The sequence below is a fragment of the Aptenodytes patagonicus genome, chromosome 6 (genome assembly GCF_965638725.1).
Source record: "Aptenodytes patagonicus chromosome 6, bAptPat1.pri.cur, whole genome shotgun sequence".
Taxonomy (NCBI): domain Eukaryota; kingdom Metazoa; phylum Chordata; class Aves; order Sphenisciformes; family Spheniscidae; genus Aptenodytes; species Aptenodytes patagonicus.
In genome coordinates, this window is record NC_134954.1 from 74,452,181 (window position 1) to 74,473,297 (window position 21,117).

At 43.0% G+C, this 21,117-nt stretch overlaps 1 protein-coding gene across 34 annotated transcripts in view; it reads right to left on the reverse strand.

Moving 5' to 3' along the window:
- Window positions 1-21,117, reverse strand: part of NEB (nebulin) — a 134,557-nt gene that overhangs the window by 82,343 nt on the left and 31,097 nt on the right. For all 34 annotated transcript variants that reach the window (XM_076343159.1, XM_076343178.1, XM_076343177.1 and 31 more), the window contains 23 exons: window positions 20,714-21,025; window positions 19,752-19,958; window positions 18,101-18,205; window positions 17,163-17,270; window positions 15,359-15,670; window positions 15,008-15,214; window positions 14,432-14,536; window positions 13,425-13,532; window positions 12,274-12,585; window positions 11,876-12,079; window positions 11,296-11,400; window positions 10,428-10,535; window positions 9,737-10,048; window positions 8,858-9,061; window positions 8,401-8,505; window positions 8,198-8,305; window positions 6,681-6,992; window positions 5,802-6,005; window positions 5,345-5,449; window positions 5,142-5,249; window positions 1,368-1,679; window positions 489-692; window positions 32-136 (listed from right to left, as the gene is read on the reverse strand). In XM_076343159.1, the coding sequence (XP_076199274.1) occupies window positions 32-136; window positions 489-692; window positions 1,368-1,679; window positions 5,142-5,249; window positions 5,345-5,449; window positions 5,802-6,005; window positions 6,681-6,992; window positions 8,198-8,305; window positions 8,401-8,505; window positions 8,858-9,061; window positions 9,737-10,048; window positions 10,428-10,535; window positions 11,296-11,400; window positions 11,876-12,079; window positions 12,274-12,585; window positions 13,425-13,532; window positions 14,432-14,536; window positions 15,008-15,214; window positions 15,359-15,670; window positions 17,163-17,270; window positions 18,101-18,205; window positions 19,752-19,958; window positions 20,714-21,025 (4,272 nt within the window). The remainder of the gene's footprint in view (window positions 1-31; window positions 137-488; window positions 693-1,367; window positions 1,680-5,141; window positions 5,250-5,344; window positions 5,450-5,801; window positions 6,006-6,680; window positions 6,993-8,197; window positions 8,306-8,400; window positions 8,506-8,857; window positions 9,062-9,736; window positions 10,049-10,427; window positions 10,536-11,295; window positions 11,401-11,875; window positions 12,080-12,273; window positions 12,586-13,424; window positions 13,533-14,431; window positions 14,537-15,007; window positions 15,215-15,358; window positions 15,671-17,162; window positions 17,271-18,100; window positions 18,206-19,751; window positions 19,959-20,713; window positions 21,026-21,117) is intronic.

The following is a 21,117-nucleotide window of genomic DNA, read 5'->3' on the forward strand; positions in this document are numbered from 1 at the left end:
ACGCACACTTAACCCCAGCTCAAACACCTACCTCACTGAAGTTCATTTGGTTCTGCTGGGCTAGCAAAATACCAGGTGTATCTGGCATAATGTGAACGCTGGTTTTATCTTTCTCCCAGGCTGATGTGTACGAGCGCTGGAAAAATGAGTACACAACGTGAAATACGATCACGCAAGCACCGGGCAACAAACTCACAGAGCAAGCTAGCTCAACAAACTGAAGCAAGGGGCCTCTACTTCGCACTGACTCAGGAATGCCTTTTCCTGTCCCAAAACTTTCTAACGCTTCACCCTTTGCTTTTCCACACTGCACCCAGTCACCGCTCCAACCACACAAAATAGAATTTGGTCTAAAACAAGGAACACAAATCCCGGATGCAAAGGACGCAATACCCCACTTTGCAAAACCCAGGCCCTGGAAGGAGAGAGCCCAAAGTCCTGGGAAATGCACTCGTTTCCTTCAGGTTGCACACACAAGGAAATCTCACTTGGTTCATAATTTCAGAGTTGTGCTTTGCCAGCACCATAGGCATCGAGTCAGGAATGCTCGTGAATTTGATGGTGTCCGGGTGTTGCCGATACCCCTTGTCACTCAGGATGAGGCTCGCCCTCTTATTCTTCTCATCGTCCAGCGAACCACTTGGGGACCAGCCAATGCCCCTCAGCCACAGAAGGTCGGACTTGTACACATTCTGAAAGGACAGCAAGGACACAAAGCAGCTCAGCAACCTCCTTGCTCCACGCAGCCACTCCTCCAACCGTGGCAAGCTCTGCCTACCAAAACACGTTCCCCTGGGTCAACCCACCAGCCACCACAAAAGGGACTCCCATTAAGCTCAGCCCCCCACAACCTGGCTCCCCACGCCTACCACAGCACAAGCACGTGCCAAGCAATCCACAAACCCTCCCTCACCATCTTCTTAGTCTCCCTGGAAAAGACCTGCCCCATGTGGCAATCTCCAGCTGGCAGTGGCACAGGAGGAGCCTTATACCGCATCACCTAATGCTCTTCATACCACTCACCACTGCACACGTGGCTTGCCTTTGCCCGCTCTTGGTCCTCCAAAAGAAAATATTTGACTCCGTTGCCCTTCCCCTGCCATACAGAACTCTAGCCACCTGCCACAAGTCTCCCCCCACAATGCTCAAGGCAAGACAGGACTCTTCTGTGACCGTAAAGTATGACCCCACGCAAACTTCATCCCAGGCCATTCACGACATCAACTCTCAGCAAGATAGTACGGCTACAACACAGTCTCACAGCATCAGCCTAGACTTACATGCTCCCCACCCGGACCTTCTCCAACAGCGGAGCAGAACACAAGACAGACTGCTGGTTTCCACACTGCCAGTAAAGAATAACTTACATCACTCTGCAGGTCGTACGCTTTCCTGGCTTGTACAACATCGTTCTGGTCCGGCAGACAGGTCCACCGATGCAGAGGGTGCTTGTAATCAATGTCGCTGACCAACTCCTGACATTTCTTGGCCAACACGATTCCCAGCATGTCCACTGGGCTACTGAAGTGTGTCTTCGTCTTCTCAAAGGCTTTCTTGTACTCCCTGTCACTCTGGATCTTGGCCACGTGCATCGACCACACCATCTTCGGATCATCCTCTATGTTACGGGCCCCTATGTGGTGGCCAAGCTGCTTGCGATAGCCTTCTTTGTATTTGTACTGCAGGGTTAAAGAAGCTCAGTAAGTTTCAGACCAGCTGTTCTCCCTTCTGACACTATTCTGTAGCAGTGCCTGTGAGCGAGTGCTTTGCTAATGGAGCCTGGCAAGATCACCACGTGAAGAGGCGTCCAAGCACAGCATATCCCTACTGTGTCCTACACTTCCATCCCACCCCATGCCTACGCTGGGCCACAGGAGGCACATGGAGGCCCAGACGGCAACTCCAACCAAGGTAGCTTGGGAACCAGGAGCGATGCATGACAGCAGACAGGGTCTCCACACAACCTAAGCATCCCCACGGAGAGGCCAGCTCTGCAGCTGGGATGCAAAACTCGGGGAAAACCCCCGGACCGCTCCAGCAGGCAACCTGGGCCTCATCCTGCACAGCCCTGACTGCACTCACCCACACAGCCCACAGCAGCTGACACACTCCGCTGCACCAGGCCCTCCTGCACAGTGCTCAGGAGTCTTATTCTCCCAGCCCCGTGTGTGTCCTCAGCTGCAGACCTACAGCCACTAAGCTTGGGAAGTGGCAAGGGGCAACACGACACTTTTTTAGCAACGTGCATGTCAAGAGCTTATGGGTGAAAACTAGAGACCAAGCAAACAAAGGAAACTTTGTGATTGCTGTCTACTACAGGCCACCTGATCAAGGAGAGGGGGTTGAGGAAGTGTTCCTTCTTCAACTGCAGGAAGCATCACACTTGCAGGCCCTGATCCTGATAGGGGAATTCAACCACCCAAACATCTGCTGGAAAAGCAGCACAGCAAACTGCAAGCAGTCCAGGAAACTACTGGAGTGCGTGGTGAACAACTTCCTAGTATGGGTGATGGAGAGCCTGACCACAGAAAAGGCACTGCTGGACCTGTTGCTCTCTAATGAGGAAGAACTTATCGAAGAGGTCAAGTTTGGAGGTAGCCTGGGCTGCAGCAATCATGCTTTGGTAGAATTCTCAATCTTGAGGGGTGCAGGACAGGTAAAAAGTAGAATTGGTACCCTAAACCTCAGAAAGGCAAACTTTGAAAGTTTAGGGCACTAGTGAGTGGGATCCCTTGGGAAACTGCCGTCAGAGATAAAGGAGTGAACGAGAGCTGGGAATTATTTAAAGATATTTTTCTTAGGGCACAAGAGCTCTCAATCCCAACATGCAGGAAGTCAGGCAGGGGAGGCAGAAGGCCAGCTTGGCTAAGTCAAGACCTCTTAGCCAAACTAAAACACAAAAACAAAATGCATAGGCAGTGGAGGGAGGGATACACATCCTGGGGAGATTATAGGGATATGGCCCAGGAGTGCAGGGAGGGGATCAGGAAAGCCAAGGCACAGTTGGAGCTGAACTTGGCTAGGGATGTGACAAATAACAAGAGTTTCTTCAGGTACACAGGACAACAAAGGAAGATGAAAGAAACTGTACCCCCCCGCCCCGATGAGTGAAACAGGAGACCTGGCTACAACTGACATGGAGAAGGCTGAGGTACTCAACAACTTTTTTGCCTTGGTCTTCACCGGCCAGTACTTAGCCACGCCACCCAATTCACTGAATCCAAAGCCAGGGACTGGGAGAATGAAGTACTGCCCACCGTAGGAGAAGCTCAGGTTCAAGACCGTCTAAGGAACCTGAATGTGCACAAGTCCATGGGACCTGATGATATGCATCCAAGGGTCCTGAGGAAACTGGCAGATGAAGTTGCTAAGCCACTATCCATCATATTTGAAAAGTTGTGGCAGACCAGTGAAGTTCCCAGTGACTGGAAAAGGGGAAACATAACTCCCATTTTTAAAAAGGGAAAAAAGGAAGACCCAGGAACTACAGGTTGGTCAGTCTCACTTCTGTGCCCAGCAAGATCATGGAGTAGATCCTCCTGGAAACTATGCTAAGGCACATGGAAAACAGAGAGGTGATTGGTTGCAGCCAACACGGCTTTACTAAGGGCAAATTGTGCCTGACAGATTTGGTGGCCTTCTACGACAGGGTTACAGCATTGGTGGATAAAAGAAGAGCGAATGATGTCACCTACCTGGACTTGTGCAAAGCGTTTGATGTCCTGCACAACATCCTTGTCTCTAAAATGGAGAGACATGGATTTGATGGGTGGACCACTGGGTGGATAAGAAATTAGCTGGATGGTCGCACCCAAAGAGTTGCGGTCAACAGCTCAATGTCTGGGTAGAGACCAGTGATGAGTGGTGTCCCTCAGGGGTCTGTACTGGGATCAATATTATTTAACATCTTTGTCAGAGACATGGACAGTGGGATTGAGTGCACCCTCAGCAAATTTGCAGATGACACCAGCCTGAGTGGTGTGATTGATACTCTAGAGGGAAGGGATGCCATCCAGAGGGACCTTGACAGGCTAGCAAGGTGGGCCCGTGCAAACCTCATGAAGTTCAACAAGGCCAAGTACAAGGTCCTGCACCTGGGTCAAGGCAATCCCAAACATGGATACAGACTGGGTTATAAGTGGATTGAGAGCGGAGAAGGACTTGTGGGTATTGGTGGATGAAAAACTGAGTATGAGCTGGCAATGTGCACTTGCAGCCCAGAAAGCCAACCATGTCCTGGGCTGCATCAAAAGAAGTGTGGCCAGCAGGTCGAGGGAAGAGATTCTGCCCCTCTGCTCCGATCTCATGAGACCCCACCTGCAGCACTGTGTTCAGCTGAGGCCCCCAGCATAAGACAGACATGGACTTGCTTGAGCAGGTCCAGAGGAGGGCCACAAAGATGATCAGGGGGCTGGAGCACCTCCCCTATGAGGATAGGCTGAGAGACTTAGGGTTGTTTAGCCTGGAGAAGAGAAGAGAAGGTTCTGGGGAGACCTTATAGCAGCCTTCCAGTACTTAAAGGGGGCCTAGAGGAAAGATGGGGAGGGACTCTTTATCAGGGAATGTAGTGATAGGATGAGGGATAACAGTTTTAAACTGAAAGAGTGTAGATTTAGATTAGATATAAGGAAGAAATACTTCACTATGAGGGTGGTGAGACACTGGAACAGGTTGGCCAGGTAAACTGTGGATGCCCCATCCCTGAAAGTGTTCAAGGCCAGGTAGGATGGGGCTTTGAGCAACCTGGTCTAGTGGAAGGTGTCCTTGCCCATGGCAGGGGGGTTGAAACTAGATGATCTTTAAGGTCCCTTCCAAGCCAAAACATTCTATGATTCTATGATGCTATGACATTTACCGCCGCCTCTTTCTGCAATGTCAAGTAAGACTGACACCAACAGCTCCTGCTGTTACTCTCTCCACCCTGGCTACACATTTCCTTGCAACACCACACACCTATAACAGGCAGGGACAGCTACACGCAGACCCTCCAGAACCAACACATTTACGGACTAGCTGAATGGTAATGACAGGCAAGTGCTGGGTAGCCTCCATTTGGCTAAGGTTGCAAACCCTGGGCTTCAACTGCAAGCACCTGGGAACTGTCTGATAGGGCGTGCCGCCAAGGGCTCCTGTGTACTTACATCACTTGCAATGTCTCTGGAAGCTTTAGCAGACTTGATAGGAATGGCATCTGCCCGCATGTCGTAGCCCTTTTTCTTCTCTTCCTCCATCGCAAGCTTGTACAGTTTCTGAAGGAAAAACAAGCACTCCCCTCAAGCAACACTTCTTCCCAGGCCACAGCAGCGTCCAGGGACGCACACTTAACCCCAGCTCAAACACCTACCTCACTGAAGTTCATTTGGTTCTGCTGGGCTAGCAAAATACCAGGTGTATCCGGCATAATGTGAACGCTGGTTTTATCTTTCTCCCAGGCTGATGTGTACGAGCGCTGGAAAAATGAGTACACAACGTGAAATACGATCACGCAAGCACCGGGCAACAAACTCACAGAGCAAGCTAGCTCAACAAACTGAAGCAAGGGGCCTCTACTTCGCACTGACTCAGGAATGCCTTTTCCTGTCCCAAAACTTTCTAACGCTTCACCCTTTGCTTTTCCACACTGCACCCAGTCACCGCTCCAACCACACAAAATAGAATTTGGTCTAAAACAAGGAACACAAATCCCGGATGCAAAGGACGCAATACCCCACTTTGCAAAACCCAGGCCCTGGAAGGAGAGAGCCCAAAGTCCTGGGAAATGCACTCGTTTCCTTCAGGTTGCACACACAAGGAAATCTCACTTGGTTCATAATTTCAGAGTTGTGCTTTGCCAGCACCATAGGCATCGAGTCAGGAATGCTCGTGAATTTGATGGTGTCCGGGTGTTGCCGATACCCCTTGTCACTCAGGATGAGGCTCGCCCTCTTATTCTTCTCATCGTCCAGCGAACCACTTGGGGACCAGCCAATGCCCCTCAGCCACAGAAGGTCGGACTTGTACACATTCTGAAAGGACAGCAAGGACACAAAGCAGCTCAGCAACCTCCTTGCTCCACGCAGCCACTCCTCCAACCGTGGCAAGCTCTGCCTACCAAAACACGTTCCCCTGGGTCAACCCACCAGCCACCACAAAAGGGACTCCCATTAAGCTCAGCCCCCCACAACCTGGCTCCCCACGCCTACCACAGCACAAGCACGTGCCAAGCAATCCACAAACCCTCCCTCACCATCTTCTTAGTCTCCCTGGAAAAGACCTGCCCCATGTGGCAATCTCCAGCTGGCAGTGGCACAGGAGGAGCCTTATACCGCATCACCTAATGCTCTTCATACCACTCACCACTGCACACGTGGCTTGCCTTTGCCCGCTCTTGGTCCTCCAAAAGAAAATATTTGACTCCGTTGCCCTTCCCCTGCCATACAGAACTCTAGCCACCTGCCACAAGTCTCCCCCCACAATGCTCAAGGCAAGACAGGACTCTTCTGTGACCGTAAAGTATGACCCCACGCAAACTTCATCCCAGGCCATTCACGACATCAACTCTCAGCAAGATAGTACGGCTACAACACAGTCTCACAGCATCAGCCTAGACTTACATGCTCCCCACCCGGACCTTCTCCAACAGCGGAGCAGAACACAAGACAGACTGCTGGTTTCCACACTGCCAGTAAAGAATAACTTACATCACTCTGCAGGTCGTACGCTTTCCTGGCTTGTACAACATCGTTCTGGTCCGGCAGACAGGTCCACCGATGCAGAGGGTGCTTGTAATCAATGTCGCTGACCAACTCCTGACATTTCTTGGCCAACACGATTCCCAGCATGTCCACTGGGCTACTGAAGTGTGTCTTCGTCTTCTCAAAGGCTTTCTTGTACTCCCTGTCACTCTGGATCTTGGCCACGTGCATCGACCACACCATCTTCGGATCATCCTCTATGTTACGGGCCCCTATGTGGTGGCCAAGCTGCTTGCGATAGCCTTCTTTGTATTTGTACTGCAGGGTTAAAGAAGCTCAGTAAGTTTCAGGCCAGCTGTTCTCCCTTCTGACACTATTCTGTAGCAGTGCCTGTGAGCGAGCGCTTTGCTAATGGAGCCTGGCAAGATCACCACGTGAAGAGGCGTCCAAGCACAGCATATCCCTACTGTGTCCTACACTTCCATCCCACCCCATGCCTACGCTGGGCCACAGGAGGCACATGGAGGCCCAGACGGCAACTCCAACCAAGGTAGCTTGGGAACCAGGAGCGATGCATGACAGCAGACAGGGTCTCCACACAACCTAAGCATCCCCACGGAGAGGCCAGCTCTGCAGCTGGGATGCAAAACTCAGGGAAAACCCCCGGACCGCTCCAGCAGGCAACCTGGGCCTCATCCTGCACAGCCCTGACTGCACTCACCCACACAGCCCACAGCAGCTGACACACTCCGCTGCACCAGGCCCTCCTGCACAGTGCTCAGGAGTCTTATTCTCCCAGCCCCGTGTGTGTCCTCAGCTGCAGACCTACAGCCACTAAGCTTGGGAAGTGGCAAGGGGCAACACAACACTTTTTCCCTTGCCTCTTACTGAAATGTCAAGTAAAACTGTGGAGAGATTGAACTCATCTCCTTACAGTAAGGGAATAAACCCGAACTACAGAACCTGGCATAAGAGAGTAAAGTCAGCTACTGCAGAGCTAAGCCCTGAAGAGATACTCTGGGGCACAGTAATGACTGGCCTACAGTGACAGGACCTGCCCCCAGTCCAGACAGAAACGATAAATGCCCCGGTCGTAACACAAAACTTGGTTTGGGTTTTCTTTCCTAATGTCCAGCTCAGCTGTGTACCTGCAACATTACGGGTGTGCAGACTGGCAGTACTGAAGGCAGCACACGACCTCAAAAGTCCAGTCTGTTGCCTAAGGAGACGCTGCCACAAGCCCAGGAGGGACACTGCTTTGGATTATGTCCATCACCCAGCTCCTGCTGTTACTCTCTCCACCCTGGCTACACATTCCCTTGCAACACCACACACCTATAACAGGCAGGGACAGCTACACGCAGACCCTCCAGAACCAACACGTTTACGGACTAGCTGAATGGTAATGACAGGCAAGTGCTGGGTAGCCTCCATTTGGCTAAGGTTGCAAACCCTGGGCTTCAACTGCAAGCACCTGGGAACTGTCTGATAGGGCGTGCCGCCAAGGGCTCCTGTGTACTTACATCACTTGCAATGTCTCTGGAAGCTTTAGCAGACTTGATAGGAATGGCATCTGCCCGCATGTCGTAGCCCTTTTTCTTCTCTTCCTCCATCGCAAGCTTGTACAGTTTCTGAAGGAAAAACAAGCACTCCCCTCAAGCAACACTTCTTCCCAGGCCACAGCAGCGTCCAGGGACGCACACTTAACCCCAGCTCAAACACCTACCTCACTGAAGTTCATTTGGTTCTGCTGGGCTAGCAAAATACCAGGTGTATCCGGCATAATGTGAACGCTGGTTTTATCTTTCTCCCAGGCTGATGTGTACGAGCGCTGGAAAAATGAGTACACAACGTGAAATACGATCACGCAAGCACCGGGCAACAAACTCACAGAGCAAGCTAGCTCAACAAACTGAAGCAAGGGGCCTCTACTTCGCACTGACTCAGGAATGCCTTTTCCTGTCCCAAAACTTTCTAACGCTTCACCCTTTGCTTTTCCACACTGCACCCAGTCACCGCTCCAACCACACAAAATAGAATTTGGTCTAAAACAAGGAACACAAATCCCGGATGCAAAGGACGCAATACCCCACTTTGCAAAACCCAGGCCCTGGAAGGAGAGAGCCCAAAGTCCTGGGAAATGCACTCGTTTCCTTCAGGTTGCACACACAAGGAAATCTCACTTGGTTCATAATTTCAGAGTTGTGCTTTGCCAGCACCATAGGCATCGAGTCAGGAATGCTCGTGAATTTGATGGTGTCCGGGTGTTGCCGATACCCCTTGTCACTCAGGATGAGGCTCGCCCTCTTATTCTTCTCATCGTCCAGCGAACCACTTGGGGACCAGCCAATGCCCCTCAGCCACAGAAGGTCGGACTTGTACACATTCTGAAAGGACAGCAAGGACACAAAGCAGCTCAGCAACCTCCTTGCTCCACGCAGCCACTCCTCCAACCGTGGCAAGCTCTGCCTACCAAAACACGTTCCCCTGGGTCAACCCACCAGCCACCACAAAAGGGACTCCCATTAAGCTCAGCCCCCCACAACCTGGCTCCCCATGCCTACCACAGCACAAGCACGTGCCAAGCAATCCACAAACCCTCCCTCACCATCTTCTTAGTCTCCCTGGAAAAGACCTGCCCCATGTGGCAATCTCCAGCTGGCAGTGGCACAGGAGGAGCCTTATACCGCATCACCTAATGCTCTTCATACCACTCACCACTGCACACGTGGCTTGCCTTTGCCCGCTCTTGGTCCTCCAAAAGAAAATATTTGACTCCGTTGCCCTTCCCCTGCCATACAGAACTCTAGCCACCTGCCACAAGTCTCCCCCCACAATGCTCAAGGCAAGACAGGACTCTTCTGTGACCGTAAAGTATGACCCCACGCAAACTTCATCCCAGGCCATTCACGACATCAACTCTCAGCAAGATAGTACGGCTACAACACAGTCTCACAGCATCAGCCTAGACTTACATGCTCCCCACCCGGACCTTCTCCAACAGTGGAGCAGAACACAAGACAGACTGCTGGTTTCCACACTGCCAGTAAAGAATAACTTACATCACTCTGCAGGTCGTACGCTTTCCTGGCTTGTACAACATCGTTCTGGTCCGGCAGACAGGTCCACCGATGCAGAGGGTGCTTGTAATCAATGTCGCTGACCAACTCCTGACATTTCTTGGCCAACACGATTCCCAGCATGTCCACTGGGCTACTGAAGTGTGTCTTCGTCTTCTCAAAGGCTTTCTTGTACTCCCTGTCACTCTGGATCTTGGCCACGTGCATCGACCACACCATCTTCGGATCATCCTCTATGTTACGGGCCCCTATGTGGTGGCCAAGCTGCTTTCGGTACGCAGTTTTGTATTGGTACTAATTGAATGCAGAAACAACAATTATCACCTCTTTTCAAGCTGCAATTTAAATTTCTCTGTTGGTAAGATAGTGGTTAACACTTACATATGAAATATATTTGAATTTTTTTTGTGTATTTTTCCAACATTTTTGGTGTTTTTATTGCATGTCCAGAAAATATTAACTGATTTTTTTAATAGTTATATACTATCTCATTGTAAATTTTTGTATTTAATTTAATTAACTTTACACCATTAAGAATTATACAACCTGGGGGGGGGGGGGTAGCAATATAAGACTTAAAATTTTAGACATCTGCTCCTTTTAAAAAACATCTTTATCCAAAAGTGTGTACCAGCTCTATGCCCCACTATTATTTTCACTCTGTAAGACTTACTTCACTAGCTATGTCTCTGGATGCCTTTGCTGACTTGAGGGGTATAGCATCAGGAGGAAGATCGTAGCCTTTCCTCTTCAGCTCTTCATATCCTAATTTGTAATGTTTCTGTTGGAGAAGGATTCAAAGTAATTATTGCAAATAAAGCTCTCTAGAGAGTATGAGATTTCAAACACAGTTTCATTCATCAAATTAAATTCCATGGCTTGCTTTTAATAATGTGTATTTTGTAACTGATGATAAAAAATGTTTAAAAATTACTATCTCTATGTTTTCTGATTAACTCATTCAAGATCAAAATTTTCTTTTACTTAAGATATTAATCTGAATGATTCATAGAGTCTTCTACATAGGTGAAAAATAAAACCCCATGATTCTCTACACCCAATTTCAATTGCAATTATTTTTGTCTTCTTGGGTTCTTATGATAGAGCTGCTAACATTTCTTTACCTTTGCATGTAGTCTATATTTGTTCCATTATAGGCAGGAATTTGATGTAAATTACATAATCCTATGTAATTCTAAAGAGGCAATTCAATATAATCAGGCATTTTAACAAGAATGACAGGCTTACTAAAAAGTACTGAACACATATCTACAATGTTAATAAGATCAGTAGGATGAAAGAGAAAACTGCTAACTTGTGAATATTTTCTTGGTATTTTTTATATTCTAGCAACTCTGCTTCCACTTTATATTTTAGCAATTCCACTCAGGCTTCCCAGTGCATAACAATTTTCACATGAAAAGATCACAGGTGTGCTTACAGCTGTTTGAATTGCAGAATTACTCTACTGCATTTTAAACTAAAGCCACAATGGGTAAATTCCAAATTCCATGAAAGAAACATTGTAGAGACACACTTACATCACTTGTGTTAATTAAGTTTGATTTAGCCAGCAAAATTTCAGGAGTATCAGGCATGATGTGAACCTGAGTCTTGTCCTTGTCCCAAGCTTCTCTATACAGTATCTGAAAAGAGACACAAACAAAAATACCTTGTCTGATAGAAGGCTCACATGCATAGCAGTAAATTCAGTTTACCTTTTCTCTATAATAGCAAAGCAAAGATGTACTATGCAAGCATGAGCGATGTAAACAACGCAAGATATTAAAATAAAATAATACAACTTCTTACTGAAATACCTTTTTTTTTTCTTTACATCCATGAAATGTCAAGAAAACAGTATTACGACAATACATTTACATACTACATAGTAAAGGGCCTTATTTGCAGTTATTACTGAGTAAGTTATACAGCACTAAATACCTTAATCTTTTGAACAAGGCCTAGTACTTCTTGACAACTGAGCAGTAAGGCACTGATTGCAAACATCTGATATTTGTATATTTTAAGCACATGTTCTGATATGGAGATCTTTTTAACGAATGTATACTAACGTATTCATTTATTGAATCACATGTTCTGTCTCTAGAGGCAACTTACATCACTTCTATTTTTGGCATTAGATTTTGCTAAAATGATATCCATGGCATCTGGGATACTTGTGAACTTAATAGTGTCTGGGTGCTGCCGGTACTTCTTTTCACTCAGTATTTCAGAAGCTTTCTTGTTCTTTTCAGATTCCAAAGATCCCAAAGGACTCCATCCAAGGCCTCTGAGCCATTGTAGATCTGACTTATACACATTCTGTCAAGGAAAAAATTCAAAACCATAGCAGATTATTTCCCTGTTCATTTATTAAACCATATTAAAAGACTAGCTGGTATTTCAGCTTCAGTCTGATCTATACTGACATCAAAAGAGAGTTATTAAAGATACTTTTCAATAAGCAGTAAATATCCTACAAAAAAATAAATTAGGTAAATCCAGAGGAAGCTTACATCACTCTGTAGTTCGTAGACCCTCTTTGCCTGGGTGACATCATTCTGGTCTGGCAGACAAGTCCAGCGGTGTAGCATCTGTTTGTAGTCTATATCACTAACCAGTTCCTGACATTTCTTAGCCAGAAGGAAGCCTAACATATCCACGGGCATATTAAACTTTGTCTTCCACTTTTCAAAATCTTTCTTGTACTCCCTCTCACTCTGCATCTTAGCTACTTGCATAGACCACATCATCTTAGGATCATCTTGTAAGCTGCGGAATCCAATGTGATGTCCCTGCTGCTTGCGGTAACCTTCTTTGTACTTGTACTAAAATTATAAAGGTTGCGTTATTGAAATTACAGTAAGAAACAGACAATGGTAAAATATATAAGCAAAATATCAATATAGTCATTCAGTTCAATATTTCTCATTACCAATTGTCCTGCCAGAAATGAGCAACTTGTTATGGCACCTCATGTAAAGGTTTAGTAGCCCCTTGATTAATGTGCATCACTTGGTGACAGTGAATGCTCTCCCTGGGAATGAACAGAGTCCCTGGAGAGGAAGAGTGCATGGCTATAAGAATGGTCTCCTGTGCCATCTGATTCATATAGTCATACTGTTCAAAACTCCCAAAGGCTGACATACTGAAATATTTTGATGAATAAAATAAATAGCAATGAAAAATGCAGATGCTTAAGCATTGGAAACATTTCCTAATGATTAATAAAATCTCTTCCATAAATGCAGGAGTTGTATTCATACCAAGTGATGATAACAGCAATACATGTGTCACCACGTCTATTTCAGAGTTGTAAGGAGGATTTCTCAGTACAGGCACTGGGATCAGCTAATTGGACCAAATTTGCTGCTGCTCTGAAAATGTAACATCCAAAAGAGCAGACAAATCCTAACTTTGTATGACTAGCCACTTCATGGATGGACCACAATCTTTGGAATTGTCAAGATGCCAGAGCAACCCTTCTTAAATTGTTTTCTTCACTGACAAGAACAGATCAGGAAAGAGTTTTGTCAGCAATTTTGCTTTTTACTCCAAGCCACACCTTAGCAGAGAGGTGTATCTGGATCTAGTGCGACTCTGTATATAGCAGAGTTATAGCATCTAGATAAAGTGCATGTCATATTGAATTAGAAATGTTGCTTACGTCACTTGCAATGTCCCTTGAAGCTTTGGCAGCTTTGACTGAAATGGCTTCAGGTGTGAGGTCATAGCCTTTCTTTATCATTTCCTCCCAGCCAAGCTTGTATAGTTTCTAAAATTGAAAACAATATTAATTAAAAAGTCTTAGTAACACGTATGTCACCTTCTATTTAGATATGCTAATGATCCATATTACCAAATTCTGGTCACCTCACAGGCTTCAGTTATGAGAGAAGGGCTACTAAAATGGGAACTGAGAAATGGGGAACTGATAAGCAAAGAACACACGTCTTCCAAGTCTTAGGCCAGTGATTAAATAGTTTTTCTTTACTGCAGCAGCTTCCTACTATTGCTTGTCTTGGGGATTTGAAACATATCTGGGGAATTTGAAATATATACATCTGGGATAACTGAAAACTTTTCAATTGGCTTAACAAAATTTTAATTAATAAGGCTGTAATGTAGCCATTTAATGGTCAATTCAGTTTGTGCACAGTTGATTTTAAGTACCAGCACTTGCAAGTCAAAGATTTGCCTCTGAGCAATCATGCAAAGCAAAACCTAGTATTTTATACTGGCACAATTGTCACTTTCTCATATTTGAAAGCTGATAGAAAAGTTAGAATCACTGCATGTATTTCTTTTCCCATATGCTAAGTTAAAAATATATACAATGAACTTGTAATTTTATAGTAAAGAATTTTTAACATGATTGATTTCTATGGTAAGCATAGCGTATGGACTATGCATATCTAGATTTCAAAAACAGGACTTATATTTTCCATATATTATAATGTAATTTAGGCTGTTACTTTGCTAGCCTGAAGATGGTACTTATTGCTACTCTGGAAATATTACTCACATAAAAATTCTTGCCTCTGTTCTAAATCCCCATTCCGTTTCTTCCAATTTATACAAATTAATTACTTCTTTTGAAATGGGAGGCACCTTTAAATTTGAAGAAAGTAGATATTAATTTAAAATGTAATAGGAAGTATTAAAAAACTCTACCTGACTGTAGTTCGCCTTGTTCTGTTTTGCTTGTAGAATATCTGGTGTATCTGGCATCACATGAACTTGAATTTTATCCTTCTCCCAAGCTTGAGTATAAGCATGCTATTGAAAAAGTAACATCAGATGTGTTAATTTAAATGACAAAGGATGGCTTTCACCCTTCCATTGGCACACTTTGGATACGGATGGGTAAAAAGATGAAGGTGCTGACTTAGATTTATTTTACTATGTAATGACCTAATCCAGAATCAGCTGAATTAGGATCCAGTCTTGCTTCTAATGAAGCCCAACTATCAAGATTTTCAGGGCCAGTAATTTCTATACAAGAATGAGAAGAATAGAGGTTGGAGAGGTAGCAATGAGAAAAATGAGAAAAGATTTATTTAACCGATGCTATTTATCAGTAACTGAGTGTTTCATTGAGAAAAAAAATGAAAAAAGAGGAACCTGTAAGTGACAGTTGTTTTTCCCAGGGAAACACTGCTACATAAAGGTGGTGACAGAGACTTACAGACTGTTTCTTGAAATGGATTATATGTGAATGTCTGCCTAATTTTCCCCATAAATACTCACTTTGTTCATTATATTTGCATTCTGCTTTGCAAGGACCATGTCCATGGCATCATTCTGTTTTGTAAAGGGGAACATGCTGGGGTGCTGGCGGTAATTCCGATCACTTGCAATTTCTGTGGCTTTCCTAGATTTCTCCACATCCAGAGAACCAGCAGGACTCCAACCAACACCCTTGAACCACTCATTGTAATCCTGCTTGTACTCATTCTGCCAAACAGAACACAAAAGGAAAGTTTACAATTTATAAATGGCTCATACAAAATAATTCCGTTGTTTCCAAAACACAGCCATAATGAAAAACAGGAAAAAAAAGTCACAGCTGTGAATGACAGAAAGAAAACAGAAACTTACGTCACTTTGTATCTGATTCATGTTTCTGTACAGTTCTAAACTCATTGCATCTGGCAGAAGCATATAGTTGTGAATCAGTCGTTTGTAGTTAGTATTGGTTACACGATCTTGTGCCTCCTTAGCTGCCACAATGCTGAGTGTATCAGAAGGCGTTTGGTAATGTGTCTTGCTCATCTCATAAGCTTTCTTGTATTCACGATCAGACTGCATCTTAGCCACTTGCATATAATGGACAAGTTTGGGATCATCCTGAAGGCTGCGGAAGCCTACAAGTTTTCCCTTGTCTTGTTCATAACCTAATTTGTATTTGTACTGTAAAGAGAACAGAGACAGAGACTTTAATTCTACTTCATGTGTTTAATAAGCAATATCTATCTTGTAAGGAAAAAAATCCCAAAACTTAGATTAAAATAAGATTTTTACATTGTTAAGAAAACATCACAAAGCATATAGAGGTGGTGGCTTTGTCCACCAACTCTTAGGGTGCACTCTAAAGCAAAACAGATGTCTAGCATCCCTTTTAAAAGCAGTATATTTAAAATATTTTCTTAGTAAATGAAATTTCCTTACAATAGTTTATTCTGCTCCTGCATAAGGTTCAGTGTAACCCGGGGTTCAATTGCTTTCTAATCTCATTATAAATGACACAATGAAAATATGACACATACTGACAGAAAGCAAAAGGCAAAGGAACACATAAGATCTAGTTTGCTGAAGACAGTTCTTCGGAAAAAGTGCACTTTTTATTCTTTTCACACTATAGTTTAGAGACAGCTCATCTTAGACCTAATATGGGTATCACAAACACTAGAACCAGGGTACATTAACCCACACAGTTGTCTGTTACTATTGCTATCCTGCATCCAATATTTGGCTTAGGTAACTATTTTCATGGTAGTCTGCACCATACTCAGAATACTTGAGTTCATATCTAAAGACTAACCATAAAATCAAAGATCTCATCATTACTTCCATTAGGTTCACTTATTCAAATGATTAAAAAATTCAAGACACTTCCCAAGACCTTTTGCATTTGTTTGTTTAATAAAACCAATGGTTCAAATTCTTAATCCCTTCCTCAATCTCTAATCAACCCTGGACAATGAACTACACAGACCAAGTATCAATTCCTTTTTCCTTCACTGCTTACTGCTTGGAGAGAACTCAGAATGGACGTATCTTCCCCTCAGACTTAGAGCAGTGACAGAGCAAATTGACTTTGCAGTGGCTGCAACATCCCCTATGTTGTAAAAAAAAAATAATGGTGGGCTAAATAACATGTCCTTAGCCCTAACTTCACCACTCTCTCAGGGAATCTCAGCAATTCCCTGATACACAAAGGATTTCAGAATGGTCCTGATTCCAGAAGCTTGTATTCTCTGCACCAAGAAATTTAATGGGACTTTCACCAAAGGAATAAAGATAACTGTACTGCAGCAGTGAAAATAATTTAAGTCCATATCTGTTCTTTTCAAATATTTCTAAGAATAATCCCTGAACATTCTGTCTAAACTACAAATATACAACATACATTTATAAAGTATTCAAGCACCATCACACGGAGGAACGAACTCCCTTATTTTTTTTCTAAGAGTCTCTCATATATCTCCTTACCTTTCTAACACAGAAATTGTTCTTTAACCCTGTTAGAAAATGTATTAGAATATATATCCAATATGTCAGAATTATTTACAAGCAAGAGAAAAAAGAGACTTCATATAATAGGCATATAAAATTGAATTGTGTCAAGAAATGAATGTTTTACAATATCTGAAATGAATCATTTTTTCTTTCAGGAACTTACATCACTAGCAATATCCCTAGAAGCTTTGGCAGCTTTAATAGGGATAGCATCAGCTCTGAGATCATACCCTTTCTTCCTAGATTCTTCAAATGAAAGTCTGTACATTTTCTGTGAAAAGAAAAGAAACATCCTTTAAAAAAGCAAAACACACCACACTTACTTAAATAAAACTCTAATCATTTTGTACGATAACTTGAAACACAGACTATTCATATGTTTAACACCCCTTGCACAGTTGTTTAGGGCACTCAGGCACACAGAGAGATGCATACTCCTTCAAAATTAACTCCAATCCTAGTATTGATACATCAATGCAGCTGGACTGCACTATCATTAGTAACAATAACCTATGACAAAAGCGGAAGAAATTGCATGTTTCCTGCATGCACAAATATTGGTGAAAAGTTACATCTGTAAGGATGTCAGCTTTTAAAAAAAGGAGATAAATATGTCTATTTCTGTGTATATTAAAGATGTGCACAATTACAAACAATGCTTTATTTAGCATATGCAGATTTAACAACTGGCTACTGAAAAACTCTCTGTAATATCATCTGTTACCAAAAGAATAAGTTCAATCTGCAAGAAAGAATTTTGAATCCAGTACGAAACTTTGTGCATGGGGAAATAAAACAATAAATACAGTAACAAACACGGATAGTACTCAAACTCGACTATTTTGTTAGTAACTATTATATTTTAATTACCTACATGAACACTTCATAATCTGACTATAAATACTATGGCTTTTTTTTTGGCAACTTTTGGTATTTAATTTTGGGGAAGGAAGCAGGAAAAAGGAAAATTAATAGCTTTTTGTGAAATTACTACAGGTTAGCAAAGTGAGAATTAGGGAGACACTTGTATGCTGTCATCACAGTTATTCCTAATAAAAAATATAAGAAGAGCAATGCCTTAGTCTTACAAACAGTACTCACATCACTTAAATTAAATGCATTAACTTTTGCTAAAGCAATCTGTGGAATATCTGGTGTGATGTGAACTTTCTTTTTGTCTTCTTCCCATGCTTGTTTGTACTTATGCTGGAAGGATAGAAAAAAAGAGATGTCAACATAACCAAAAAATTAAATAAAACAATTTAAAAGGATATTTCCTATCTGAAATATAAACTTTCTTTACAACGATGCAACTATTAACATGGTAGGAACATTTGTCTTTTTATTTTAGCACTTAAAAGCAGCCTGAATCAGGAATAGCGCTTATGAAGTTAATTGTGAGGCTGAAATAAAAGTGGAAGAAATACCAGTCTTGCTGGAGTATTTTATTACTTGTCTCTTGCCCAGCAATGTATTCAAGCATATTCAACAGCAGAAAACAATAGGTTTCAACATGTACTGGGTCTGGCTGGGATGGAGTTAACCCTCTTCATAGCAGCTCGAACAGTGCTGTGTTTTAGATTTGTGACTAAAACAAAGCTGATAACACACTAATGTTTTAGCTGTTGCTGAACAGTGTTTGCACAGTATCAAGGCCTTCTCCGTTTCTCTCTGCCCCCGCAGTGAATAGACTGGGGGGTGCGCAAGAGGTTGGGAGGGGACATAACCAGGCAGATGAACCTAACTAACCAAAGATATACTCCATGCCATATAACGTCATGCTCAGCAAATAAAAAGAGAGAGGAGGGGGCTTAGGGAGGTTGGACATCTTTTGCTCAGGAACTGGCTGGGCATCAGTCTACCTGTGGGAGGTGGTGAGTGATTGCTTTTGCTTCACTTGTTTTTTGTTTTCTTTCTCTCTTCTTCTACTTCTCCTTTGCTTATGAAACATTTTTTATCTTGACCCACAAGTTTTCTTGCTTTTACGCTGCCTTTCCTCTTCCCCCATCCCACCGAAGGGGAGGGGAGGAAGTGAGCGAGTGGCTGTGTGGTGCTTAGCTGCCTACTGGGGTTAACCCACAACTAAAAGCCAAGTCAGAAGGTACACAAAAAAAATTGTTAGAGGTGGAAGATTATTAGTTTATCTCCTGGAAAATAAGTATCAGTTGAGAGAGGTAATAGAGCTTTACTTAGAGGAAATAGAGCTCAGGAAAGTGCGCATAAGATTCTGATGGTCCCTGTAACTACAGTGCACATGAACTCTAGACATTTCTAAAGAACACCAGCAGATTACATCAGTTCAGCAGGAGAATCAGAAAATAAAGATCTCATTATAAAAGCATTCACATCATGCAGCAATTTCATATTAATGTAACAGGCATCGGATGAAACAGACCATACATTTAAAAGTCTAAATCCTGTTTCCGAAAGAGATCACTCCAGTATTTTTAGCCCCTAGATTTAAACAGCTAAAAGTCTATAATCAGTTATCTTGGGTAAATTTTATTAATAAAATGTGACCCCCCAGGTCTGTCTTTATACGCATTTCTTAGAAATATTAGGGTCATGCTTTGCTTTCAGGTATATTAAAGATTCATTAAGACAAAATACAATTACAATCAAGCATACTCATTAGCTGCCAAAATTGATGATTTGCAAAGCTATGCATACAATAAGATTGACTATTACATCAGGTATAGTTTGTTTCTTACTTCTGCAAACTTAAAATGAATTTTGATGAACACTTTCTTACCTCATCCATCATTTTAGCATTATTTAAAGCTAAGACCATGTTCATGGAATCCATAGGAACGGAATAGTTCAACTTGTCTGGATGCTGGCGATACTTCTTTTCACTAACAATTTCCATCGCTTTTTTGTTCTTCTCAGCTTCCAGGGAGCCCAGTGGCATCCATCCAACACCCTTCATACTTTCATCATATTCTGCTCTGTATTGATTCTGGAAGCAGAAAGAAAAGAAAATAATCAGATGCATGAAAAAGTCTGTAAATCATGACACTTCTTTCTGTGTTTAATGAATATTAGATTTTGAATGCACTTACTCTAAAAAGAGGCAAACAGTATCAAGATGCATTCAAGGTTTATTTAGAAACGCATTTGTTACAGTGGTGTCTATTTTATTGCTTTGCCTTTTATACAGTGTTCAGATCCTCCTTATGATGTATATAGACTGCTCGCATGAGATTACATGCTAAGGCCCTCTTGAAGAAGAGGATTATCTTGAACCACTATACTGAGAAAAAAAGGCCCTCTTCTCTAGAGGTTAAACATCCCAGAAAATCTGAGAATATAGCTACTTAGCTGGTTTCCCCTTCTTCTGCAAAGATATCTTTTTGGAAGTACAAGATAAAGCTATTAATGAAAAGTGAAGCTTTTCCTGTCTTGGCCTGCACACAAGTATTGCTCCTGAAGAGCCTGATGGGACATGTAAGCAGTAAATATCCATTTTACTTTATACATAAATTTACTTATTTCTGAGCCCAAATTCTTTAGCAGTAGGTGTAATTTAATATTTCAGAGTCTTAGAAAAATACAATGGCCATCATTGCTGAAGGTCTCATTTCATTTACTACATTTTAGTATATAACTGAACTAATTTCACTAAGAAAATAGTACTATTTATCTTACAGTATGCTTTCATAAACTAAGCATCATTGTGTTCCTAATGCAAAGGTTGAAGAATCTCTCACTTACATCACTTTGGATCTGCATCATGGTTTTGGCCAATTCAAGACTCATAGCATCAGGCAAAACATTGTAGGTATGGATCAAGTTTTTGTAGTTTGTATTTGTAGCCGCTTCCTGTGCTTTCTTGGCTGCCACAACACTGACCATGTCAACTGGAGTATGGAAATTAGTCTTTGACTTCTCATAATCTTTTTTGTATTCACGGTCAGATTGCATTTTAGCCACCTGCATGAAGTGCACCAGCTTGGGGTCGTCTTCAAGGCTGCGGAACCCAATATGCTTTCCTTTCTCTTTTTCGTAGGCTAGTTTGTATTTATACTGACATCAGGAAACAGAAAGAACAGCAAAAACTTAAATTAAAAAAACCTGTATTATTAAGCTCAATTTTATCTCTAAAAACATAGAAAATA